The 27061-nt window shown below is 52.3% G+C and overlaps 2 protein-coding genes across 2 annotated transcripts; one reads left to right on the forward strand and one right to left on the reverse strand.

Annotated features, from left to right (window-relative positions):
* Positions 1–4022: 4022 nt before the first annotated feature.
* On the reverse strand, positions 4023–5012 carry LOC129196969 (olfactory receptor 14A16-like). Its single transcript, XM_054804936.1, has one exon. The coding sequence runs from the start codon at positions 5010–5012 to the stop codon at positions 4023–4025; it is 990 nt and encodes a 329-aa protein (XP_054660911.1).
* A 12054-nt stretch (positions 5013–17066) lies between these two features.
* LOC129196970 (olfactory receptor 14A16-like) lies at positions 17067–18080 on the forward strand (the record flags this gene model as incomplete). Its single annotated transcript, XM_054804937.1, has 1 exon — positions 17067–18080. A coding segment is annotated over one exon (1014 nt), but the record flags the coding sequence as incomplete, so codon positions are not given.
* Positions 18081–27061: the final 8981 nt, after the last annotated feature.

Genomic DNA, 27061 nt, shown 5'->3' on the forward strand with positions numbered 1-27061 from the left:
CAGTGAGCCCTAAAAAAAGGAGTATTTTTGATTTTTAAGAGCTTGGGTTTGGTTAGAGTTTTTTTGTTGGGTTTTTGGGGATTTTTGTTTGTTTGTTTGTTTGTTTGTTTTTAATTTACAGAAAAAGTTATAGTAGCATTCTCCAGTCCATATTGGTGCAGGGGGTCTCCTACTGAAGTCGGGATGGGTAGGAAGAGCTCCTCATTGAGGACAGGCACTGCATGGACAACCTTCCTCATCACCTCCCCAGCCCTGCCATCTCTCTCATGGGCCACCTGGGACTTGCATCACTTCTCCTCACATCACACTTCTCACCCAAGTCTGCAGCTGGAGGTTACAGCTCCTTTGCACCAACTCCCACCTGCTTTCCTTAGGGACCTGGCTGCACACAGGCACAGCCGCGTTGCTCTGCATGGCAAACACACAGAAGGAAAGCAGGGTGAAGTTTCATAAACAATAACCCATGCTCCTCAACTTCATGCCAAGTCCAAGCTGCCTCCAATGAGGTTCACCATCCACAGGGAACAGCCTCACCAGAAGTGTTTGAGAGAGAGAGAGAGATCGGACAGGATAGCTATAACCCCAGTGAAGGAGTTGGTTGAAGAGATAATTAGGCTGCTGAAAGTGGAGTCCACGCGACCTGGGAATGCACCAGAAAGAGAAACTCCTTGCTGTTCATGAACACCAGGAATGCATTTAATAGTCATGGGTGGCATTCAGCTTCCCTGATTCATAAAAATTCCATGTAGGAGCTTCAGGGTCCAGACCATGGCCTTTGAGGTGGATAAGGGAGGATGCAATGAGCTTTAGGTGTAATGTAGAGCTGAGGCAGTGCCTCCCAGCCTACCAGGCTGGAGGAGATGTTTGTCTTAGTTGTCTTTGCTGGTCACAGGAGGATTTGTACCCCATAAACATCTGTTCTCTCATCTGCTGATAAGATATTGGACAAGAGATTTAAGGATGATAAGATCATTGAGTTTCAGAGTAGATGTTGAGAAGTCTATAGAAAAACTCTCTAATCCAAGACAGGTCAGGTAAATGGTCAGACCTGGTTCCACAAGTCTTTGTCTACCTGGGTCTTGAAAACCTGCAAGGACAAAGGACTTTACAATCTCTCACGGTGATCAATGCTTGTTCCAATGCTTGGCTAGCCTCATGGTGAAAAAGGTGAGATCTTCCTTGCTTTGAGGTGTCTCTCAGCCATCCCTTCTCCAGGCTGAAGGAGCCCAGCTTCATCAGCCTTTCCTCACAGAGACACTGATCCAGCCCCCCGACCATCTCAAGGCCTTCACTAAACCCACTCCAGATGGTCAACACCTTTCCATTCTTGGGGTTCCCAAAAGTGGACACGGCATTCTCGATGTGAACTAGAAACTTTCCACATAGAGAGGGTAAATCCCTACCCTCCATCTCCTGGCCATGCTGCTGGTCACACAGCGCAGGGCACTGCTGTCCTCCCTTGCTGCCAGGGCACACGGCTGCCTCCTGTCCAGCTCCCTGCCCACCAAGACCTTTCCCACAGAGCTGCTCCCCAGCCAGGCAGTCCCCAGCCTGTGCCATTGCCAGCGTGAGTCCCCTGCAGGGGCAGAACCTGGCACTTGTCCTTGGGGGGTTTCATGAAGTTCCTCTCAATACCTGCTCTCCTCCTCCTTGAGCCCTTTCACTGAGCAGAGGCCTGGCAGAACTTTTGAGCACAGTCTAAGGCAAGGAAGGCGTTGAGTCACTCAGCCCCGCCTGTGTCTTCTGTTATGACCCCCCTCACCATTCAGCAACATGTTCCTTGTTCAGCCTTTTACTTCAAACACAGTGGCTGAAGCTCTTCATTTTGCTCTTCATGGTGCCTGCAGCCCCCATCAGCTCCAGCCGAGCTCTGGCTTTCCTAAACACATGCCCGCACACTCAGGTCATCTTTCTAAATTTTTCCTTCATAGCCTGTCCCGGCTTCCACCTCCTCATCGTTGTGTTGTGGCTCCCATCCGTGACCCATCCCTGCCCCTGTGCAGCCCCACTGCCCCACACATGCCCCCAGGGCCCCCATCATCAGACACTGCACAGGACAGGGTGTGTTTGGGGCGGGGCTGTGTCCTCCACCACAAGTGCCCATGCCAGACCTCAGTGTCCATCCTCAGCAGCCCTCCTTCTTCTGCAGCCAAGCAGTGCCCAGCCCCAGCCAAGCCCCAGCTATGTCCCATGCACGGGTTCCCAGGCAGCCCTGCTTGGGGCTCTGCCAAGGTCTGGGCAAGGCAGGAGGCTGGGGCAGGGCTGGCTGTTTCCCCAACACAGGCACCAAGACCAACAGCAGGAAGGAGATGGCCACAGAGCCCAACCACCAAGACCTGGGGGAGTGACCAGGGCTGGAAATGGCTGATGGGAGAGGCTGGGGGGTGATGAATGCCCTGGGGCACCTTCTCGCTCTCTCCATGCCACCAAGAGTCCCGGCCAGGGGACAGAGCAGCCTGCTGCCAGTGGGTGCCTGCAGAAAGAGGTTTCCCTTTCTCATTGATTCTTCCTTTCAGGCACGAAATGCTCCTTTGATCTCCTCCAGAGTCATCCCTGCTCTCCAGAGAGCCTTTCCGCAGGTGAGCGTGTCTGTGCTGGCCTGGCCGGCCGTTCCTGGTTCCCTCCCCATGCTCCCTGCAGGGCCCCAAGCTGGTGGAGCTGCTCTGCAGAGCGAGGGGGCTGTGGTGCCCCGGGGCCATGGGGTGACCCTGCACTGGCCATGCTGGTCAGGGTGGGAAGCAGAGCCAGCCAGAGGGGATCACAGCTGCTGAGCCCCTTTCCATCTTCCCTGATGGCTCAGAAGACAAGGACAGTGCTTGGTAGGACCATGGTGTGTCTCCAGTGGCACAAAGGGCAAGGGAAGGCTGCACTAGGTCCAGCCCACAGGGTTTCCATGAGGGTGTGATGACCCACTGTCTAGACTTATGTCCCTTTGCCTTCTGGCTCCTCACAGCCTCTCCTGGCATTGCAGAGCCCTCGTTAGCCCATGGTCTCCTCAGGTTTGCCTTCTCCTCTGGGACACTCCTCCTTGGATTGTCACTCATTTTATGAGGTGCCACTCACTGCCACCTCAGACTTACACACTGTCCCTGGAGATCCCCTCACTTCTCCTGGCAGATCTCCATTCCTCTCCAGGATGGCATCTGCCATCAGCCCCACTGCAGGTGGGACAGCACCAGGCAGATAAGCCAAAGACCAGTTGCTGTCTGAATGGACATGTGCAACCAAGAAGGAAGGTCTTCATCCAGCCCTTGCTCCCTAACAGATCCCCCTGGGACTCTGAGCTTGTCCCCCTGAATCCATCAAGAACCCCAAAGAGCAAAAGTCCTTTGGAGGGAGCAGCTTCTTTGGTGTATTCCTGACAGCAGTTTTGGAAGGGGTGTCCAGCCTTCTGGCCGTGCCCTGAGGAGCCCTTCTGGTTATGGTGGTGCTAGCAGAGAGGCCAGCTCTAGCACGCTGCTCCACATGGCCTGCTCCCGCCTTCAGGCACAGGGATGCCACTGTAGAGACAGCAGGACTGTCACAAGTTACACGAGACCTTGGGGGTAACAGCAATGCCAGGACACAGCAGGACAGTGTGGAAGGGAGGAGAGAGCAGCCCTGTCCAGGCCGTGTCCTGCTGCTGGCCTTGGCCATGGCTCCAGGGCAGCAGCAGCCCCGACGTGAAGGCAGCAGAGAGGGAGTGCCCGCTGAGGCAGCGAGGGGCAGCCCCAAGGGCAACCCACGCTGCTACTCCATGGGGCAGCTGGGCATTTGGCTCCTGAACCCTCCTGCATGCTGGGGCTGCTCCCCCAGCTCCAGAGGAGATGTGCACAGATGGGAGCTGAGAGAATTAACTTCCCACTGCTTTCTCCATGGAGTTTATCTAAACAGGCAGCCTGGATCCATATGTACACGAGGTGTTTGGGTCAAGTAAAAAGAGGTAACAGGCAAAGAATACTAATATCACAGGTATAAAATAAACAAAAAATCTAAGAAGAAAAGAAGCAGACAAAAAAAATACAGACCCATATGAAGAAAAGCTACTCCTGGCTTTTCCTGAAATACAGAGGGAGCCCTGGTGGGATAATGGGGGTCTTATTGATCTGAAGTAGATTGTATTCAAATAGTTTGCACAGGGCATCTATGATTTCCTGGTTCCTCATGCTGTAGATGAGGGGGTTCACTCCTGGAGGCACCACCGAGTACAGAACTGCCACCACCAGGTCCAGGGATGGGGAGGAGATGGAAGGGGGTTTCAGGTAGGAAAATATGCCTGTGCTGACAAGGAGGGAGACTACAGCCAGGTGAGGGAGGCACATGGAAAAGGCTTTGTGCCGTCCCTGTTCAGAGGGGATCCTCAACACAGCCCTGAAGATCTGCACATAGGACAGCACAATGAAAACAAAACAGCCAAAACCTAAAAAACAGCTTAATATAAGAAGCCCAACTTCCCTGAGGTAGGTGTCTGAGCAGGAGAGCTTGAGGATCTGGGGGATTTCACAGAAGAACTGGTCCAGGGCATTACCCTGGCAGAGTGGTATAGAAAATGTATTGGCCGTGTGCAGCACAGCATAGAGAAACCCACTGCCCCAGGCAGCTGCTGCCATGTGGACACAAGCTCTGCTGCCCAGGAGGGTCCCGTAGTGCAGGGGTTGGCAGATGGCAACGTAGCGATCGTAGGCCATGACAGTGAGAAGGGCGTACTCAGCTCCAAGCAGGAAGACAAACAGAAAGACTTGTGCAACACATCCTGTGTAGGAGATGGCCCTGGTGTCCCAGAGTGAGTTGGCCATAGCTTTAGGGAGAGTGGTGGAGATGGTGCCCAGGTCGAGGAGGGAGAGGTTGAGGAGGAAGAAGTACATGGGGGTGTGGAGGTGGTGGTCGCAGGCTATGGCAGTGATGATGAGGCCATTGGCCAGGAGAGCAGCCAGGTAGATGCCCAGGAAGAGCCAGAAGTGCAAGAGCTGCAGCTCCTGTGTCTCTGCGAATGCCAGGAGGAGGAACTGGGTGATGGAGCTGCTGTTGGACATTTGCTGGCTCTTGGCAAGGGGTCTGGTTGAAAAAAATGAAAGGACAGGGAAAATTAGGACATCTTCCTCTGAGCAAAGCCACTCCATTTTCCATAGAAACACCCCCCAACTGAAATGCCTTTCCCTTCTCTGGTTTGTGCTGGCTGAGTGTGTTGTGAGGAGCTGAGGAGTCAGCTGTGCTCAGCTGCGGTGGGTACATGGTGCTGGTTTGTGACACCTCCAATGTTCACAACCAATGTAATATGTAATCCACCTTTAATGGAAAAGTTCACTCTCTGCTCTCATGACTCAGAAGACTGTGGGCTTCAGAAGAGAGGCTAGGCATTTCCTTAGAAGAATTTTTCTGGGTTTATTATTTTCCACCATCTCATCTGGAGAGTTTTCTTTCTGAGTGGGAAAATACTTATTTTATCATGGAAAAAGGGAAGAGTCTTGAGACAGGACAGGGAAAAGGGTTCAGCTCTTTGTAGCTTAGTGCAGAGTCACGAGAGCTGCAGTGTCCTTTAGACTGCTCCCCAGCTGCCCTGCACTTTTCCTTGTGCTGTCTTGTAGATGACCTCACACACAAATTACCCCTTTAAAAAAACCCCAAAACTAGACTGTGATGAGACATGGGGAGTCCTGGTTCAAAGGGCAGATCTGCAAACGGTTCTTTTTTCCCAGCCCAGAGGAGGAGTTGTGATTGAGAGAGAAGGACACAGCCCCTCTCTGAGGGAAGCAAAGGCCTCTGAGAGGAGAGAACTGACCTCCAAGGGAAAGCTCAGCACTCCCTGGGATCCTACAGCACAGCCGTGCTCTTCTGGGGCAGCTCCCAAGCCCAGCAGCACAGGCAAAGCAGACAGTCAGATGTCCTGAAGATGGGATGTCCTAAAGGCAGAGTCAGCTCATTGCTCAGCAGACAATGCCCAGCAGACATCTAGAGTGAGGGACCACAAGAGAGCAGCCTGAAGGCAGCCTAGCCCAGGGCTTGGCTGCAGTTTCCTCCCACTCCCTGCCCATGTCTCTGCTGCCTGGAGCTGTCCCTGCCAGGAGCTGGTGCTCTGCCCACACCTCTCCTCCCTGTCCTTGCTCACAGAGCCCATCCCACCCTCTGTGTGCTCAGCTCTGCCCTGCAGACCCCTCCTGGCACCAGGGCACTGCCCAAGGGGATCCCAATGCTCCTTGAGAAGTGCCCTGGCAAATGTCCCAGGGGTGATCTTCATCTGTGAACAGCCCTGACCCACACAGCACCCTCTCAAGAGCAGAAGGACCCTGCCCTGCCCTTCCAGGGGGTCGCTCCTTCCACCCACAGCTTCTCCCTGCAGTGCCCTGGGGAGCTCCCTGGGCAAGCTGAGTGCTGACCCTGGCAGGCAGAAGATTCCCCTGGTGTGCAGAGACATTTCTCTGAAGTACAGCCCTGGGCATCTCCAGGTGAAAACTGTGGCTACACAGCTATTCAAAATTGCCTAAAAAAGCCCACCCCTCCTTATAGATCCCATAAGCTTGAGCTGTTCCAGCTTGAGGAGATGTCTGCAGGAGCTACAGCTGCATTGCCCTGCACCCAGAGACTTACCGTGTCAAGGGCTCTGAAGATTTCTCTTCTTTTCAGCTCTTGGTCAGCCTCCCAGTCCTGACCGATTTTAAGATCTTCACCTGCTTTGCTCATCTCCCTGAGATACCCTGGGAGTGCCCTTCACCCTGCTGCGCTTGGCAGAGGAGCTGCTCCTGGGCAGAGATGTCTCTCTGCAGCACAGCCCACTTGCCATGAGCTCCCTCCATCCCAGGAGCCTGGAGCAGCTCAGCAGCAGAGGACCAGCCCAAGGCGGCATGTTAATGACCCCTCTGGTGGGTTTGGGGATGAGTCCATGAAGCTCAGACCCTGAGAGGAAGCTGATGAAACCTCTCCAGAAGTCACATCCCGATGCAAACTCCACAGTTTCTTGGAGCATTAATGGGTCCCCCTGAGGGCCATCCCTGACAAAGCAACTCTGGGGCTGGTTAGAGCAGGCAAGTGGAGGCAGTGATGACAGGTAGGCAAAGGCAATGGCAAGGTGGCTCTGATGCTGAGTAATCCTGGATGTGTTTGATCAAGCCAAAGGGCCAAGCTGTGACCCCCAGCCCCTGGGAGGGGAGACCCTGTCCCACACACAGGGCTCAGGGCTCTTCCTGGGCCAGCGTGATGTGGGGATGTGCAATGCCTAGAGCAGGACTACCACACACTCTTTCTCAGGCTCACAGGTTGTGACAAGGGGGCGATGAAGTCCTGGTGCTCTAATGATAAGATGTCTCCTCACAGGCATCGCCTGCAGAGAGAACAGCCACAGCCCAGCAGACCCAGACCTTGGCTGTGTTGGGGGCTTTCAGCCTTGCCACTGCCCCCAGATGTCTCCACCACAGCATGTCCTACGGTGTCCCACACCTGCACCTCTTTCCCTGCAGGCTCTTGACACCCAGCCTGCTCACCAACTTGGGTGTCACCTGAGCGTCTTCCTACCCTTACTGATATCTCTCCATCCTCACAGACTCTTCATTGAAAGGCAAAGCTCTGGCTAATCCAGACTCTTGCTGGGTAGCCTCTTGTACCACAGAACTGCACTTGCAGGGACATTTCTTTCTCCTCGTGTCCCATCTCAACCTCCCAAGATGCACTTGGTGGCATCTTTTCTTTCTCATGATGTTTCCCAGTTTTCAGAAAAGTTCCACCATCTCTGAAACCACCTTTCAAGCAGTCTCAGGCTACTCCTAGACTGCCCTGAGCCTCCCCACCACTGGGCAAAGGGGCCAAAGAAGCCCAGGTCTCTCAGCCCCTCCACACAGCCCATCTGCTTAAGGCCCCAAACTCCACCTGGCCACATCTCCTCTGGCCACTCTCCAGCTCCTCCCAGCTCCAGCAAAAGAGGGAGCCGAGAACTGGGACAAAGCCATGTGTGGGGGTCCCTACCAGTGCGGTGTCAAGGGCCAGAAGAACTGCCCTGCTCTGGGGGACCACGCTCATCCTAACGCAGCCCCGTATGCAAGTGGCCTTCTTCACAGTGAGCAGAAACCCCTGGCTCGGATGGTGTCCCTCACAGTTGCCAGGCCCTTCTCCTCCTCAGAGTCCCTCCTCAGCACAGCAGGTCCCAGCTGGCCCTCATGTACACGTTGGTTCTTCTCCCTGAGGCCAGACTGGCCCATTCTCCTTGTCAATGTCACGAGGTTTCTTTTGGCCAAATCCCCGAGGTTCTCCAGGTCCCTCTGGACTGAAGCTCCATTTGGTCAGCGGTTACTGTTTGTGTGCGGGTGGCTCACCCTGATGGTGGTGGAGTCTCACAAGAGAACAGCATGAGGAGTTGCAGATCTCTACAGACCCAGGTAGGAATTGGCATGAAGAGAGTCTGCAAAACACCAAAGGAGGGTACAAAGCAAGCCAAACCAGGGTCAGCGGAGAAAGGAGAAATGAGGGTTGGGATCTTTCTGCGCAAGGTACAAACTGACTCAATTTAACATCTCTTTCAAATATTTCTGCAACTCATCATGTAAAATGCCTCACACCAGCCAACAACCTCCAATGTTTTCCCACAATGCGAGAGGACCCATCAGTGAACAGGGCAGATGGCCTCTCATTTTCTGTTAGTTTATTACACTGTGGAGTCTCTTCAGCCCGTGTCACCTTCTCCTCTGGCGAAATTCCGAAATCTTATCCTTCTGGCCAGTCTGTGATCACTTCCAGAATTCCTGGGCAGTTGGGGTTTCCTATTCGAGCCCGCTGTGTAGTCAATGCAACCCGCTTACTCCACGTAGCTTCGGTTGTATGATGTGTAGAAGGAGCCCTCGCTTTGAACATCCAGCCCAGCACTGGCAGTCGGGGTGCCAGGAGGAGCTGTGCTTCAGTGCCAATCACCTATGAAGCAGCTCGAACCCCTTCATATGCTGCCAGTATCTCTTTTTCAGTTGGAGTGTATCGGGCCTTGGATCCTCTGTATCCCTGGTGCTTTCTGCCAGAGACTCCAGGTAGGGCCATTCTCCCTGGCTGTGGTGTTGAGCACATTTCTGACATCTGGTCCTGCCTGGACTGGCCCAATGGCTACTGCATGGACAATTTCCTGTTTGATTTGTTCAAAGGCTTGCCATTGTTCAGGGCCCCATTTGAGATCGTTCTTCTTCCTGTTCACCTGACAGAGAGGGCTTACAGTGAGAATCTAATTTGGAACATGCATTTGCCAGAAACTCACAATGCCTAAGAAAACTTGTGTTTCCTTTTTGTTGGTCGGTGGAGACATGGCTGCTATTTTGTTGATCACATCCATTGGAATCTGACGACGCCCATCTCTCCATTTTATTCCTAAAAACTGGATCTCCTGTGCAGGTCCTTTGACCTCACTTCGTTTTATGGCAAAACCAGTTTTCAGCAAGAGTTGGAACATTTCCTTCTCTTTGTCAGAAACTTCTTCTGCTGAGTTGCCCCATACCATGATGTCATCAATGTCTTGCAGGTGCTCCGGAACTTAACCATGTTCCAGTGCAGGCTGGATCAGTCCATGGCAAATGGTGGGGCTGTGTTTCCACCTCTGGGACAGTCGATTCCAGGTGTCCTGGACGCCCCTCCAAGTGAAGGCAAACTGTGCCCTGCACCCTGCCGCCAAAGGGATCGAGAAAAATGCATTAGCTGTATCAGTTGTGGTGAACCACTTGGCTGCCTTTGACTCCAGTTCATATTGAAGTTCCAGCATGTCTGGCACGGCAGCACTCATCGGTAGTGTGACTTCATTCAGGCCATGATAGTCTACTGTCAGCCTCCACTCTCCACTGGACTTCCTCACTGGCCATATGGGACTGTTAAAGGGTGAGCGGGTTCTGCTGATCACTCCCTGACTCTCCAGCTGACGAATCAGCTTATGGATGGGAATCGGGGAGTCTCAGTTGGTGCGATATTGCCACCGGTGCACCATTGTGGTAGTGACTGGCACCTTTTGTTGTTCGACCCTGAGCAACCCCACAACAGAAGTGTGCTCTCAGAGACCGGGCAAAGTAGACAGCGGTTCAATTTCCTGCGTCTCCAAGGCAGCTATGCCAATTGACCGTTAGTACCCTTTTAGGTCCTTGAAATACCATCTTCGGAGATAGTGTATGCCGAGGATGCACGGTGCCTCTGGGCCAGTCACAATGGGGTGCATTTTCCCAGTCATTCGCAGTTAGATTTACTTCAGCCTCCAGTACAGTCAACTGGATCCCTGGTTCTGCTCCTTCATGGTTCGATGGCATTACACTATGCACCAATGTCCACTAGAGCCTTCTACTCTTGTGGGTCTGATGTGCCAGGCCATTGGATCCACACAGTCCAATAAACCTGGTTGTCCCTCTCCTCCACCTGGCCGGAGGCACAGCCCCTCTAATCCTGCTCATTGTATTTGCTACTCACTTCTTGCAACTTAGTGGTCCCTTCAAGAGGATCGTACGTATGGGCAAGCCTTCCACTCGGTCTGGGAGACTGCCCGCTGGAAACTGGAGCAGCATTTTTCCTTTTATCCCCTTTTATGAGCCTTGCAGCTCATGTCCTTGTGCCTGTACAATCGAGTGAGGTTTTTCCATCCCACTTCCTCATGTCCCCTCTGTGGTCACACAGGTAAAACCACAGGGTGCCTCATGGTGTGTTCCCTCTATATCCTCCCTCTGGAGCAGAGGAACGCTTACTCCTAGTAGCTGAGATACTGGTCTGTACAGGTGGGGAGTAGGACATATCCTCTCTGAATTGCTGGAACTCCCGGGACAGTTTCTCCACAGCCGAGACAAGGAAGGAAGAGAGACTTTCTTCGTATTGCCAGAGTCGGCCAGCCACTTCATCCACTGTTGGTGCCTCTTCACTTTTCCAGTCCGTTACTGCCAATGAGTTGGCATACGATGATGGTGAACTCCATACAAACTTCTGCCACATTTGTCATGTTCATTGGATTTCATCAGGATCTGTGGGTAACTGTGCAATGACTGGGTCCTAATAAACTATCTCCCGCACAGCTAATTCCCTCAAGTACTGGATACATCTCTCCATGGTGATCCACTTGCCTGGGTGACATATAACATCTTCACCGAAGGGATACCATTCCCTCATGCTTGAAAGAAGTCACCTCCAGAGGCTGAGGGCTTGTGCCCCTTTTCCAATCACCTTCTTGATGTCCCCTTCCCTAGACAGGGATGCCAGCTGCTTGGCCTCCCTGCCCTCTAATTCCAGGCTCCTGGCCCCATTATCCCAGCATCAGAGCAGCCAGGTAATGATGGGCTCACCTGGATGGCGGCTGAAATCTTTTCACATATCTCACAGCTCCCCTGCTCTCGTGTTGGTCCTGGTTCATCTTTGTGGGATGCCAGACTTGTCCAGGCTTGTTGGTGCCGAATACAGGGTCATTATGAGACACCAGAAAGGGCCCAGGGGGGTCCAAATTTGGCGAGAGCACGGATTGAACAACTTATGTTGCACTGATAAGCACTGGACCCGAACAGGGGCAGGAGATGAGCAATTTGTTCATCTTAACAAGATGCGGCGCCTGACGGTCTACTCCTCAACCAACGGAGTGACCCCTGGGGTGAGGGGGAGCCTTCACAGCCTGATGTTACTTCAGTAAAGCTAAACAGACCACCGCTGCTCTGTACTGAACGCCTTTGTTCTCCGCTACTCCCCCCCCAGCCCCGATCAACTGCGCAACAAGCCTTGTCAAGGGCCCGTCGGCACACAATACTTGATTTAGTCCCATCTCACCAAAAGTATAAATCTGGCATTTAGAATCCTCTTTTCTGAGGACAAGAACTCCAACTATTTGGATGGGTCGACGGGCCTGGACCTCTCTCCTCCCCAAGCAGGGACGCCTCTTTGGTAAGACTTGCGCCTCTGATTATGTTGGATGTTACCCTGGGAAAGCTATCATTAACAAAAGCGCTGAACCATTAACTTGAGCTCAAAATTGTTGCAGTAAGTGCATTTATCAATGGCAATTCTGAACTTTTTACACCCGTCTCCTCAATAAATTACCCATCTTTTCAACTTTGCGAAACAGTCACAGTGAAAGTCCTTGGTGGGGCTCTGACAGGCAAACGTTGACTCTGATAAGTGGCTACACACATAATCCTTTAGACATAAACTGTTGACCAAGTCTGAAACTAAGACTGGCCCTAGCTGCACCTAGGCTCCTCTCTGAGAAGGAGTTTAGAAAGCAAGGGGGTCCTTTCTGAACCTCGTGACTCAACAGAAGGGCCTCCCCCAGCCCCACATCAGACTCGTACCCTTTTATGTGTCAGTAACCCATGGGATGTCACATCTACTATGCTTTGCAGAGGAGCTGCTCCTGGGCAGAGCTGTCTTTCTGCAGTGGTGTCTGACACAAGCCAGGATGTTCTTGGCCTTCTTGGCCACCTGGGCACACTGCTGGCTCATATTCAGCCAGATGTCAACCAACACCGCCAAGTCCTTTTCTGTCGAGCAGCTTTCCAGCCCCTCTTCCCCAAGCCTGTAGTGTTGCCGGGGGTTGTTGTGACCCAAGTGCAGGACCCAGCACTGAGCCTTGCTAAACCTCATACAGTTGGCCTCAGCCCATTGATCCAAATCCCTCTGTAGAGCCTTCCTGCCCTCAAGCAGATCAACACTCCTGCACAGCTTGGTGTCATCTGCAGACGTACTGAAGGCACAATCAATCCCCTCGTCCAGATCATTGATAAAGATATTAAAGAGAGCTGGCCCCAGTACTGAGCCCTGGGAAACACCACTTGTGACAGGCCACCACCTAGAATTAACTCCATTCACCACAAGACTTTGGGCCTGGCCACCCAGCCGGTTTTTAATCCAGTGAAGCACATGTCCATCCAAGCCATGAGCAGCCAGTTTCTCCAGTAGAATGCTCTGGGATATGGTGTCAAAGGCTTTAATAAAGTAAAGGGAGACAACATCCACCGTCTTGCCCTCATCCACTAAGTGGGTCACCTTGTCATACAAGGAGATGAGGTTAATCAAGAAGGACCTGCCTTTCATGAACACATGGTGACTGAGCCTGATTGCTTATCCTGTGTGTGCTATGGGAGGGCACTCAAGATGATTTCATCTATAAATATAACAGGGATAAAAGGAGCCTTCGCATATAAACCTTTGTCTGGTCAATATGCTGGTCTGGACATGCCCTGCGCCTGAACTCAACCGTCTGATGTGTCTCCTCATTCAGCTCCATTTCTAACTCTGTTCCTGGCTGGGGGGCTCTCTATGCTGTGTGCGGGCATGTGCCAGGAGCAGCTCTACGTGCCAGCAAGGGGAGTCAGACCAGCTGTCACAGAGGCCCATGTGTCTGTGCTGCCGGCTGCTGAGCGAGTGAGTTTACACGCGTCAGTGTGCAATTGGTGGTGAAGATCAAGCTGGAGTCGCTGGTGCAAAGGTGAAGTGACCTGGGAGCCAAGGCTGTGTGAGCCACTCCGATGGGGAGACCATGGAGAGGCTGGTTCTGGAGGAGGAGGGGAGTTCAGTGCCAGCTGCTGCAGAGTCTGTGAGTTGACTGAGAGACTTCATTCTGAGTGTGTGTGTGGGGGGGGTGTGCACGTGCACATGTGAGGGCATTTCTGTGTGCACATGTGTGTGTGTGGGATGGCATCGCATGGAGCTGCAGCAGTCTCACCTCTGTGAGGCTGCTGGATTTGGCTCCTGGAGGGATCCATATTGTCTGTGTGTCTACACAGCTATACATTTTCCTCTAATATCACCATGCGTCAAACAGCCCCACCCTCATTTCTCCTTTCTCCGCTGACCCTGGTTTGGCTTGCTTTGTACCCTCCTTTGGTGTTTTGCAGACTCTCTTCATGCCAATTCCTACCTGGGTCTGTAGAGATCTGCAACTCCTCATGCTGTTCTCTTGTGAGACTACACCACCGTCAGGGTGAGCCACCCGCACACAAACAGTAACCGCTGACCAAATGGAGCTTCAGTCCAGAGGGACCTGGAGAAACTCGGGGATTTGGCCAAAAGAAACCTCGTGACATTGACAAGGAGAATGGGCCAGTCTGGCCTCAGGGAGAAGAACCAACGTGTACATGAGGGCCAGCTGGGACCTGCTGTGCTGAGGAGGGACTCTGAGGAGGAGAAGGGCCTGGCAACTGTGAGGGACACCATCCGAGCCAGGGGTTTCTGCTCACTGTGAAGAAGGCCACTTGCATATGGGGCTGCGTTAGGATGAGCATGGTCCCCCAGAGCAGGGCAGTTCTTCTGGCCCTTGACACCGCACTGGTAGGGACCCCCACACATGGCTTTGTCCCAGTTCTCGGCTCCCTCTTTTGCTGGAGCTGGGAGGAGCTGGAGAGTGGCCAGAGGAGATGTGGCCAGGTGGAGTTTGGGGCCTTAAGCAGATGGGCTGTGTGGAGGGGCTGAGAGACCTGGGCTTCTTTGGCCCCTTGGCCCAGTGGTGGGGAGGCTCGGGGCAGTCTAGGAGTAGCCTGAGACTGCTTGAAAGGTGGTTTCAGAGATGGTGGAACTTTTCTTAAATCTGGGAAACATCATGAGAAAGAAAAGATGCCACCAAGTGCAGGTTGGGAGGTTGAGATGGGACACAAGGAGGAAGAAATGTCCTTCCAAGTGCAGTTCTGTGGTACAAGAGGCTACCCAGCAAGAGTCTGGATTAGCCAGAGCTTTGCCTTTCAATGAAGAGTCTGTGAGGATGGAGAGATATCAGTAAGGGTAAGAAGACGCTCAGGTGACACCCAAGTTGGTAAGCAGGCTGGGTGTCAAGAGCCTGCAGGGAAAGAGGTGCAGGTGTGGGACACCGTAGGACATGCTGTGGTGGAGACATCTGGGGGCAGTGGCAAGGCTGAAAGCCCCCAACACAGCCAAGGTCTTGGTCTGCTGGGCTGTGGCTGTTCTCTCTGCAGGTGATGCCTGTGAGGAGACATCTTCTCATTAGAGCACCAGGACTTCATCGCCCCCTTGTCACAACCTGTGAGCCTGAGAAAGAGTGTGTGGTAGTCCTGCTCTAGGCATTGCACATCCCCACGTCACACTGGCCCAGGAAGAGCCCTGAGCCCTGTGTGTGGGACAGGGTCTCCCCTCCCAGGGGCTGGGGGTCACAGCTTGGCCCTTTGGCTTGATCAAACACATTGAGGTTTACTCAGCATCAGAGCCACCTTGCCATTGCCTTTGCCTACCTGTCATCACTGCCTCCACTTGCCTGCTCTAACCAGCCCCAGAGCTGCTTTGTCAGGGATGGCCCTCAGGGGGACCCATTAATGCTCCAAGAAACTGTGGAGTTTGCATCGGACTGTGACTTCTGGAGAGGTTTCATCAGCTTCCTCTCAGGGTCTGAGCTTCATGGACTCATCCCCAAACCCACCAGAGGGGTCATTAACATGCCACCTTGGGCTGGGCCTCTGCTGCTGAGCTGCTCCAGGCTCCTGGGATGGAGGGAGCTCATGGCAAGTGGGCTGTGCTGCAGAGAGACATCTCTGCCCAGGAGCAGCTCCTCTGCAGAGCACAGCAGGGCTGAGGGCTCTGCCTGCAGGCACTGAGGGGAGAACAGCGAGGCAGAGAGAGCTTAAAGGCAGTTGGAAATGGGAGTCTTGCTGAGAGCTCAGGGAAGGAGAAATCTTGAGAGCCCTTGACACGGGAAGTGTCTGGGTGCAGGGCAATGCCGATGCGGTTCCTGGAGGCATCTCCTCAAGCTGGCAGAGCCCACAGCTCCTGGGATGTGCCAGCTGGACTCCTTGTGCAGAGGCAAGTTTGAGTGGCTGGGAATGCAGGTGTGCAGGCAGGGGTGCCCAGTTGTGTCCTTCAGAGCAGGGTCCCTGCAGCCCAGGGCTGTGTGCCGGGGCAGGGACTCTGTCGTCTGCCAGGGTCATGTTTTTCAAGGCACCTGATAAAGTCACTTCACCCTTTCCTCTGCCTAGAAAAAGCATCAACATCACCTTGGTGGTGTCTTCAGGGTTGATCTGCTCTTCTCCTTAAGACCTGCCAACACAGAGGTGCCCCTGGGCAGGGCCCTGCTGCCAGGAGGGGTCTGCAGGGCAGAGCTGAGCACACAGAGGGTGGGATGGGCTCTGTGAGCAGGGACAGGGAGGAGAGGTGTGGGCAGAGCACCAGCTCCTGGCAGGGACAGCTCCAGGCAGCAGAGACATGGGCAGGGAGTGGGAGGAAACTGCAGCCAAGCCCTGGGCTAGGCTGCCTTCAGGCTGCTCTCTTGTGGTCCCTCACTCTAGATGTCTGCTGGGCATTGTCTGCTGAGCAATGAGCTGACTGCCTTTAGGACATCCCATCTTCAGGATTCCTGAATGTCTTCTTTGTCCATCCCACCGAGCTTCTGTGCTGCCCCCGAAAAAGGCACAGCTCTCCTGTAGGATCCCAGGGAGTGCTGACCCATCCCTCGTGGGTTGCCAGTCTCCTCTCAGGTTCCTGTGCTTCTGTCTGAGAGAGGCCATGTCCAGTTCTAAGATCCAGTTCTAAGATCTGTCCTTTAAAATCGGACTCTCCCGCTTTCATCAAACTCTAGTTGCGCTTTTTTTTTTTTTTAAACACTAATCAGTATATGCTGTCATCTTCTTCTACCTCAAGGTAGCAAAAGCAAAAGCACGGAGCTGTTGGGAACAAGAAGGATGGACACTGCAGCTCTCCTGACTCTGCGCTGAGACACAGAGACCTGAGATCTTTTGTGTCTCTTTTTCTAAAAATCCACCCTTTCAGTCGTAAAAAAGAGGATCTTTGGCCCTAAAGCTAATACTCACCAGATGCGATCATGGAAACAAAAAAACTACAGAGCAACAGACATGCTCAGCCTCTCTTCTGCCACCCACTCTCTTTGGAGTGATGAGTGCAGATATTGAACATTTCCATGAAGGGTGAATTGCATCTGACAGCCCTTGTGACCATCGGGGGTGTCAAGAACCAGCTCCCATGTACTCACTGCAGCAGGGCAGAGCTGACTCCTTGGCAGCACAGGGGCAGAGGTCCTGCTCCTCACAGCACACTCAGCCAGCACAAAGCAAAGAAAGGAAATGCCTTGGAATTGGGGGAGGGGGCAGGATGTCTATGAAAAATGCAGTGGCTTTGCTCAGAGAAGTCTGTTTTAATTTTCCCCTGTCTTTTCCTCCATAGGACTATGTCCCCATGTCAAGAACCAGCAAATGACCAGGAACAGCAGCTCCATCAATGAGTTCCTCCTCCTGGCATTGGCAGACACACGGGAGCTGCAGCTCTTGCACTTCTGGCTCTTCCTGGGCATCTACCTGGCTGCTCTCCTGGCCAATGGCCTCATCATCACTGCCATAGCCTGCGACCACCACCTCCACACCCCCATGTACTTCTTCCTCCTCAACCTCTCCCTCCTCGACCTGGGCACCATCTCCACCACTGTCCCTAAAGCCATGGCCAATTCCCTCTGGGACACCAGGGCCATCTCCTACACAGGATGTGCTGCACAGGTCTTTCTCTTTTACTTTCTGATGTCAGCAGAATATTTCCTTCTCACCATCATGGCCTATGACCGCTACGTTGCCATCTGCCAACCCCTGCACTACGGGACCCTCCTGGGCAGCAGAGCTTGTGTCCACATGGCAGCAGCTGCCTGGGGCACTGGGTTTCTCTATGCTGTGCTGCACACGGCCAATACATTTTCTATACCACTCTGCCAGGGTAATGCCCTGGACCAGTTCTTCTGTGAAATCCCCCAGATCCTCAAGCTCTCCTGCTCAGACACCTACCTCAGGGAAGTTGGGCTTCTTATATTAAGCTGTTTTTTAGGTTTTGGGTGTTTTATTTTCATTGTGCTGTCCTATGTGCAGATCTTCAGGGCCGTGCTGAGGATCCCCTCTGAGCAGGGACGGCACAAAGCCTTTTCCACATGCCTCCCTCACCTGGCTGTGGTCTCCCTGGTTGTCAGCACTGGAACATTTGCCTACCTGAAGCCCCCCTCCATCTCCTCCCCATCCCTGGACCTGGTGGTGGCAGTTCTGTACTCGGTGGTGCCTCCAGCAGTGAACCCCCTCATCTACAGCATGAGGAACCAGGAGCTCAAGGATGCAGTGTGGAATATGATGACTGGATGGTTTCTAGAAGCAATATACTGCCCATGTTCTTCTGCATATCACTCGCAACATCACTCTTGACAGGCCCAGCGTGTCTTAGATGTTTTGCAGTTGTTGATGTTATTGTTCCTTTTTTGTTGTTGTTTTGGAGGTTTTTTTCACTTCTGATAATGTTGTCCACAAAGAGTTTTCATTATTCATAACAATTCTAATTCATTATAGAATCATATAATAAAACAATGTTTTGGGTTGGAGTGGACTTCAAACATCTTCTAGTTCCAACCCCCTGCCATTGGCAGGGATGCCCTTCTCTAGACCAGGTTGCCCTCTTGTTTATGTTATCTTATGCCCTCTTATCCACCTCTCTTGTTTGACCCAGAGACAGTGTAAATAAATTTTCCCACACTCTTTGAGCATTTAAACATTCAAAAGGACCCTGCCGTGACATTTCTGACTGAGATTTTATCCCCCAAGACCTTCTCTGGAGCTGCAGAGGCAGTTCCTGTGTACAGAGTCGCTGCACAGCAGATCTCTGACAGAGCTGGCCTCTGTAGCAGCATTTCCACCAGGAAAGGCAATCTCCTCAGGGCACTGCCCAAAGGCTTACGTCTTTTTCCAGTCTTGCTCTCAAGACCATGCCCAAGGAAGAGGCTCTAAAGAAAACTGTTGCTTTGCTTGTTTCTGCATGGGCGCAGAGGGATGAGATGAGGGTCCCAGTGTGCTCTTCCAGGGACTGAGGAATGGCTCAGGTGTCCCTTGTGGGTGGACAGCACCCACACAGATGCTGAATAGACTCCAACTAAGCTGCCTGGGGCTCGACAGCCTGTGGTAGGGCTGATGGCAGATGAGTGTACTAGTCCTTCAGTGAAATCTGCCAGATACTCAAGCTCTCCTGCTCAGACACCTGCCTCAGGGAAGTTGGGCTTATTGCTTTTAGTACCTCTCTATTTTTGTTTTGTTTTCATTGTGGTGTCCTATGTGCAGATCTTCAGGGCCGTGCTGAGGATCCCCTCTGAGCAGGGACGGCACAAAGCCTTTTCCACGTGCCTCCCTCACCTGGCCATGGTCTCCCTCTTTGTCAGCACTGCCATGTTTGCCTACCTGAAGCCCCCTCCACCTCCTCCTCATCTCTTGATCTGTTGTTTGCTGTTGTGTACTCGGTGGTACCTCCAACACTGAACCCCCTCATCTATAGCATGAGCAACCAGGAGCTCAAGGATGCCGTGAGGAAAATGATGACTGGATGTCTTTCAGCAGCCATAGACTGCCTACGTTCCTCTACAACTGTTCCTCTCCCTGTGTATGTCGTGACAGGCCCAGTCTTCCCTTCTTTATTTTTTTTTCCTTTTTCCACTTTTGATGATGTTGTCTTCAAATAAATATAATTACTGCTCCTCTTAAATATCCACCCATCTTGTGTGACCAAGAGACTCTGTATATATGGGAAACCATTTTATTTAAGCAAGATAAATGAGCCTGCAGCAACTTCTTTGTCTAAGATCCATTCTTAGCTTAGCAGAAATTAACAGGAAAGAGAAACACCTTTCTGGGTGCACCATCTTGGGGCAGGCTGCTTTGTCCCTGGGGGATTAGGAGCTCTTGAGGACCCCAAGGGCCAGGGCTCTTGTGCTAGCCTGGGGAGACAGGATGGCACGGAGGGGCTGCAGACCTCTCAGGATATGCTGGAGAGGAGAACAGGGGACACAGGGTGCCACTGACCTACTTTTTCTTGTGCTCACCCATCTCTGGCCCCCAGGAGCTTCTCTTTTTCCTGGAAAGGTGGCAGGAAGAAAGTCCCTTCTTGTGCACATCAGAGATAAGGAAGATGTTTCCATCTTGTGTGCATGCCTCAGCCTGGCAGATAGGGAATGCCTGCTGCTGGGGGTAGCTGTGCTCAGTCATGCCTCAGGAGCTGACCTTGCTCTCTTCCCCTCCTTCACTCCCCACACTTGGATGGACCACAGGAAACATCCATGATCCTGGAGAATGCACGACCCTCCTGGAGGGAGGTCCCACAACTGCAGGGGAAACGGGAAGGGCTTGAGAGATGCATGGGGGTGCAGGCAGAGAGAGGGGTATGCATAGCAGTGAGTGTGTTAAAGGCAGGAAGAAGACTTGAAGTAGTGGTGGGGCTGCGGGGGTGTCATGCTGATGGGAATCAGGCTGAATTTTGATTTGAAGGCAGCAGCAGCAGCAGGAGGACATGCATTTCAGTGCTGGGATATGGTAATAAGTACAGGAGTCAAGCGAGTCTGGGACTGGGCTATTTTGGGTGCCAGAGGACATTAGCAGGGCATTGGAAGATGCCCGAGGGGTTGTGGGGAACTCACAGGCACTGTCAAGTCCTCAGTTAACCACAGCTTTGTCTTTGCAGGCACAGGCAGTGAGGCCAAAGTGGCACATACAAGTCCTTCATTTGCTGGCTGGGGAGGGAGACAAGGAAGCTTAGCATAGAATTACCAAGGTAATTTATTCTCTTATTCCAGCTGTGCAGGCAGTGGTGCCTCAGCCTAATGGCTGGAGGACCCCGGTACAGAGGAAAGCAGGATTTGTATCTGTTACAGTACAGTTGTGTAGACCAATGCAATCACTCACATTAAGGGATGGGCTCATCAGTTCCTACATCCTTGTCCCGTGCAGGTGGGGGGATTATCCTGGATGCTGGTCAGTTGCTGTTCTGGCCGCGGTTATACGCCCGGTTTTTTGAAAGGTAAATCTTCCATGGGTTTATCATTGACATGGGATGTTCTCAGCCGGTAAGAGCTGGCTTAGGTTGGGTCTTCAGGTCACATGGGCCCTGAGGTAAAAGCTCAGAGTCTCCATTAGTGTTCATTCTTCTAAGCAAGTTGTATCACAGTTAGCATCTTGCCTTTCACCGGCATCAGTAAAGCTTGGGAGATCCCAAGGTCAGAGTGAGATGAGGAAGCAGGAGGAGGTAGCTAAAGACCTCAGGGAAACTGGAACGGGCACAGGACAGTGTAGGACCATCTGTGGTGCCAACAGCTGATGGCCTTGGTGCGGCTGGGCCCTCCTCCAACACCAGGACTGAAGTCCTTGTCCTCTCCACAGTGGCTGCTGTCTCCTCCACTGAGTCCCATGAGAAGGCCCCAGTCCCTTACAGTCCCAGGGCCTTGTTGCCTCCTCACCCACTCCCGATAGAGCCTAGGAGGTGTCCTACCGCTGACCTGCACTTGGCGTCATGCACCCCCCCATCACACTGCTCCCAGGAAGAGCTGTAAGCATCTCATGAGGGAAAGGATCCTCTCTTCAGGGAATGGGGGTCAGGGCTTGGCCATCCTGCTTGGTGAAACACATTTAGGGCTTTCACAGCCACCTCCACATTTAATTTTCCACATGTGACCAGTGCTTCTGACTTCCTGTTTTACCATCTCCCAGGGACAACCACAGAATCACAGAATGGTTTGGGTTGGAAGGGACCTCAAAGATCATCTAGTTCAATCCCCTGCCATGGGCAGGGACACCCTCCACTAGACCAGGTTGCCCAAAGCCCCATCCAACCTGGCCTTGAACACTTCCAGGGAGGGGGTAGCCACAACTTCTCTGGGCAACATGTTCCAGTGACTCACCACCCTCATAGAGAAGAAGTTTTTCCTAATATCCAATCTAAATCTACCCTCCTTCAGCTTAAAGCCATTACCTCTTGGCCTACCACTACATGCCTTTGTAAATCTCCTTGTCTGGTCATTCCCTCCATGGTCTCTTGAGTGATGGTCCTCCCTGGGGCCCAGGAACACTCTCAGAAACTTGGAGGTTTGCTGCTGACTTTTACTTCTTTAGACACTTGTTCAATCTTTCAGGACCTGCAGTTCAGGAACTTGGCACCAGGGGGCTAATTAACATGCAAAACGCCCTAATGAGCCAATGCTCTGTGCATAATTTTCCTTTAGGTCTTCAATTCTTTTGTGGCTAATTAGAGAGATTTCAGGAGTGTAGTCAATGTCAAAAGATTACAGTACTAAACAGTAAGGAAGGATTCTTTTTTTTTTCCCCACAGTTCTTAATTCTGCTCACACATTACGTGATATGAGAAATCCTCAGTTCATATTGATCCTGAGTGTCTCCTAATGGAGTTTGAATATATATTCTGTAAATTCTCATGAGTTTTTTCATAGGACAGGGACACGGACCAGCAAGATGATGACCCTTTCTCTCCCTCTGTGGAAAGAGAGACTTATACAGCCATTTCCAGAAATATATTTCCTGCCATCACTTTGAATGGGGAAACTGTGTTCTGGTGACACATTTATATCGTCATATGATACATCTGCATTTCATAGCTAAAGGGAGCTTGGAGCAAGGAAGGTAGGAGGAGTTGGATAGATCACCCTATATTTCTTTGCCATCAAGAAATGGCCACACCTGCTATCACTTCCTTCATGGCATCCCTTTCTCTGAGCTGGCCACATCTTTATGGGATGTCCCATGGCATAACACCATGACCCGCCAAGTGCCAGACCTCAGTCGATACGCAGAGGCCCAGAGCCCAGCCAAATAAAGAGGCCCAGAGCACAGATGTGGAAAACAAATGCCACTCCTGTCTTCAAGCAGGAAAAGAAGGAAGACGCAGGGAACTACAGGCCAGTCAGACTCACCTCCCTTCCTGGGAAGATGATGGAGAGCTAATGCTGGAAACCCTTTCCAGGCACAGGAACGATAAGGAAGTCATCAGGAGTCGTCAAGGCCCAGAGCCTTATGTATGTCCAGTTTGCCTGAGTATTCCCTGATCCGATCCTTTTCTAGCAAGGCACTTCTCCATGCTCCAGACTTTCCCCCTGGTCTCTGGCACCTGGGATTCCTGAAGGCCGATCTTGCTGGCAAATACTGAGGCAGTGACGGCATTCAGTGCCTCAGCCTTTCCCACCTCCTGCGTCACCAGGTCCCCAGTCTCACTGAGCAATGGGCCCACAGTTTCCCTCATTTCCCTTTTGTTCCCTGTCTACTTACAGAAGCCCTTCTTGGTTTCTTTGGCATCCCTTGCCAAATTCCATGCCATTTGGGCTTTAGCTTTCCTACCTTTCTCCCTGCATGCTCAATGTCTCTGTGTTCCTCCCAGGCTACCCGTCCTCACTTCCACCCTCTGTATTCTTCCTTCTTGTGTTGGAGTTTGGCCAGGAGCTCCTTGTTCATCCACACAGCTCTCCTGGCATTTTTGCCTGACATCATATTTGATGGGATGCGCCTCTCTTGAGCTTGGAGGAGGTGATCCTGGAATATGAACCAGCTTTCTTGGGCCCCCCTTCCCTCCAGGGCCACATCCCATGGGACTCTTCCAAGCAGATCCTTGAAGAGACCAAAGTCTACGCCCCTTAAACCCAGGGCTCTGAGATTGTTTTTACCTTCCTGCCTGCCCTCAGGAACCTGAACTCCATCATCTCATGGTCACTACAGCCCCATCTCATGGTCACAAGGCTGCCTTTGACCTTCACATCCCCAACAAGCCCTTCATTGTTGATGAGGATGAGGTCAGGCAGAGCACCTCTCCTCATTGGCTCCTTTGCCATTTGAGTGAGGAATTTCTCATCCAGGCACTCCACAAACCTCCTGGATTGCTTATGCCCTGCTGTGTTGTCCTTTGAGCAAATATCGAGGTGGTTGACATCCCCCATGAGGACCAGAGCCTGCCAATGTGAGGCTGCTCCTATCTGCCTGTTGAGGGCCTCATATACTTCTTCTTCCTGGTCGAGTGGCCGATAGCAGACATCCACTGTAATGCCACCCTTTCCTGGTCTCACTTTAATCCTCACCCTTAAGCTCTCTCTTGGCTCCCTACCCATCCCCAGACAGAGCTCCATGTACTCCAGCTGTTCTGCCACATAAAAGGCATCTCCCCCTCCTTGTCATCCCATCCTCTCCTTCCTCAAGAGCCTGTATCCCTCCATTGCGACATCCAATCATGGGAGCCATCCCGCCACATTTCCATGATCCCAAGAAGATCATTGCCTTGCAACAGCACACCGATCTCTAAAGCCTCATGTTTATGCCCCATGCTGCATGTGTTAGAGTACAGACACTTTAGAGAGGAACCCCAGCATGTTGAGTTCTTGGAGAGGGTGTGAGAGATTTCTCCATCATGGTGCTTTGTAGGCATTTCCTTGCTTACATGCAAGTGCTGAACTTGAGCCCCATTTTGTTGATTTTGTGATCCCTTCCCATCACATCACCCCATGCCCTTGCTCATTGATCCTGTCACTCCCTTAGAGGACTGCTGTTTACTCTCTCCCTCCCCCATCATTCTTAGTTCAAAGGCCTCCTTATGAGGTCAGCCAGCCTGTTGGCAGAAATAGCTTTGCCCTGCTTAGTGAGGTGGATCCCATTCTGCCAGGATGATGCTGGTCTGTAAACAGGGTCCCATGGTCATTGAACCCAAAACCCTACCCCAGTTCCGCAGTTAATTATTAACTTGTCCGAGTAGTGCCTTTCTCCTCACCAGCGAGATTGAGGAGAACACCACCTGGGTCCCCATGCCCTTCACTGCCACCCCCAGAGCTTTGTAGTCACTTCTGGTACTGTCCAGGTTGCCCCTGGTAGTGTCATTTGTGCCCACATGGGTTAAGAGCAGGAGGCAGTAGTCAGAGAGCCAGATGAGCTTTGGACGTCCCACCACAACATCCTGGATCCTTGTCCCCAGCAAGCAGCAAACCTCTCTAGATGGTTGGTTGGCCCAACAGATGAGTGCCTCTGTCCCCTGCATTAGGTAGTCACCCATTATAATGCACTACATCTGGTTGAGGCTTGAATATCTCCATTTGTGGAGGTACCACAGCCTTTCGGAGTGCCTGTTCCTGGTGCCTGATGGACCTTATAGTGCAGCTTCTTTTCTCTTAAGTCTAGTCAGAATTTCCCACATCCCACCTTTTCCCCATGGCTCCTCATCCTTCCACTGTGCCCACATGGGAAGAGTCTGACTCCTTCTCCTCTACACCATCCCATAAGACAGCTGTAGACAGTGACAGTATTGATATCTGTCAAGTAGAATTTTCCACTTGACGGGGTGAGGAATGTGTTTGGGTTAATGCTTAGACACTGTCTAATTCAGGGTTGAATACACTGCGTTGCTTTGCTAATGACTGGACCCTTGAAGAAGAGAGAAAGACTGATAAATGCACGCCTTGCTAAGGACTGTCCTGGAAGAGGACCTGAAAGATTGACAACCTGATAATTTTTCTAATTCTGCAACAAGATAAATATGTTGTAGTTTCTGTGTGCAGGGTGCTAGCTTTGTGGCATTACCACCCTGCAACCATCTCTGTGCAGCCATGAAATAAATAAAATACCTCTGCTCTGTGTGTGTATTGGTGTACTGCACATGGGGTAAACGATCCCACTTTTGGGAAAACACCAGGACATCCCATGTCTTTTGACAAGGTGGGCACATCTGTGCTGGCCTGGACAGCCATTCCTACACCCCCTGCCCATGCTCTCCACAGCCCTTGAGCTGGGGGAGCTGCTCTGCAGAGCAAGTGGGCTGTGGGGCCTGGGGTCGCAGGGGGACTCTGCAAGGGACGTGCTGGTCAGGCTGGGAGGCAGACCCAGCTCAGGGACATCACTGCCACTGACTGCCTCCCACAGAGGCTCTTATGTGGCCATGGAGGCTGCTCATAGGAGACCTGCCTTATTGCCAATACCACTCACCAGGCTCCTTTCCCTGTGCCTGCTGTGTCCCCTGGCCTTGCAGAACCCTCACTTGGTGGTTCACACCCACATTTAGCACTTGATCTCTGGGGCACTTCACCTTGCACAGGCTCGTGCTCAGTGGGCTCCATTCCCTGCTGACCTCCTGGCACGTGCTGTCCCTGCAGATCCCCTGGGCTCTCCTGGCAGCTCCTCATTCCTTCCAGAAACACACTCCTCTGCCATCAGCCCTACCACAGGCTGTTGAGCCCCAGGCAGCTTAGTTGGAGTCCATTCAGCATCTGTGTGGGTGCTGTCCACCCACAAGGAACACCTGAGCCATTCCTCAGTCCCTGGAAGAGCACACTGGGACCCTCATCTCATCCCTCTGCGCCCATGCAGAAACAAGCAAAGCAACAGTTTTCTTTAGAGCCTCTTCCTTGGGCATGGTCTTGAGAGCAAGACTGGAAAAAGACGTAAGCCTTTGGGCAGTGCCCTGAGGAGATTGCCTTTCCTGGTGGAAATGCTGTTACAGAGGCCAGCTGTGTCAGAGATCTGCTGTGCAGGGACTCTGTACACAGGAACGGCCTCTGCAGCTCCAGAGAAGGTCTTGGGGTATAAAATCTCAGTCAGAAATGTCACTGCAGGGTCCTTTTCCGAGGGCACGGAAATTCATTTAGACTGTCTTTGGTCAAACCAGAGAGATAGACAATGGACTGAAAGCAGCCCTGAGGAGAAGGACTTGGGTGTGTTGATTAATGAGATGATCAACACAAGCCATCAACACAGGCTTGCAGCCCAGAAAACCAACTGTGTCCTTGACTGCATCAAAAGAAGCGTGACCAGCAGGGTGAGGGAGGTGATCCTGCCCCTCTACTCTGCTCTGGTGAGACCCCCCAGCATCATGGCATCCAGCTCTGGGGCCCTCAACATAAGAAGGACATGGACCTGTTGAAGTGAGTCCAGAGGAGGGACACGAAATTATCAGAGGGCTGGAACACATCTGGCATGAAGGCAGGCTGAAAGAGTTGGGGTGGTTCACCCTGGAGAAGAGAAGGCTCCGGGGAGACCTTATACGAGCTTTCCCGTACCAAAAAAGGGGCCTACCAGAAAGCTGGAGTGGGGCTGTTTCAATGGCATGTAGTGACAAGACACGGTGTAATGGCCTTAAAATAAAAGAGAGTAGATTTTGATTAGATATAAGGGAAAAAAATCTTCCCTGTGAGGGTGGTGAGGCACTGGAACAGGTTGCCCAGAGAAGCTGTGGATGCCCCATCCCTGGCAGTGTTCAAGGCCATGTTGGAAGAGGCTTTGGGCAACCCGGTCTAGTGGAAGGTGTCCTTGGCCATGGCAGTGGGTTTGGAACTAGAAGATGTTTGAGGTTGCTTTCAATCCAAACCATTCTATGATATGATTCTATTCTATAATAA

This window comes from Grus americana, chromosome 27 (genome assembly GCF_028858705.1).
Source record: "Grus americana isolate bGruAme1 chromosome 27, bGruAme1.mat, whole genome shotgun sequence".
NCBI lineage: Eukaryota > Metazoa > Chordata > Aves > Gruiformes > Gruidae > Grus > Grus americana.

Excerpts from the sequence above, each read along its gene's own strand:
- LOC129196969 (XM_054804936.1), bottom strand. The coding sequence starts at position 5,012 with ATGTCCAACAGCAGCTCCATCACCCAGTTCCTCCTCCTGGCATTCGCA.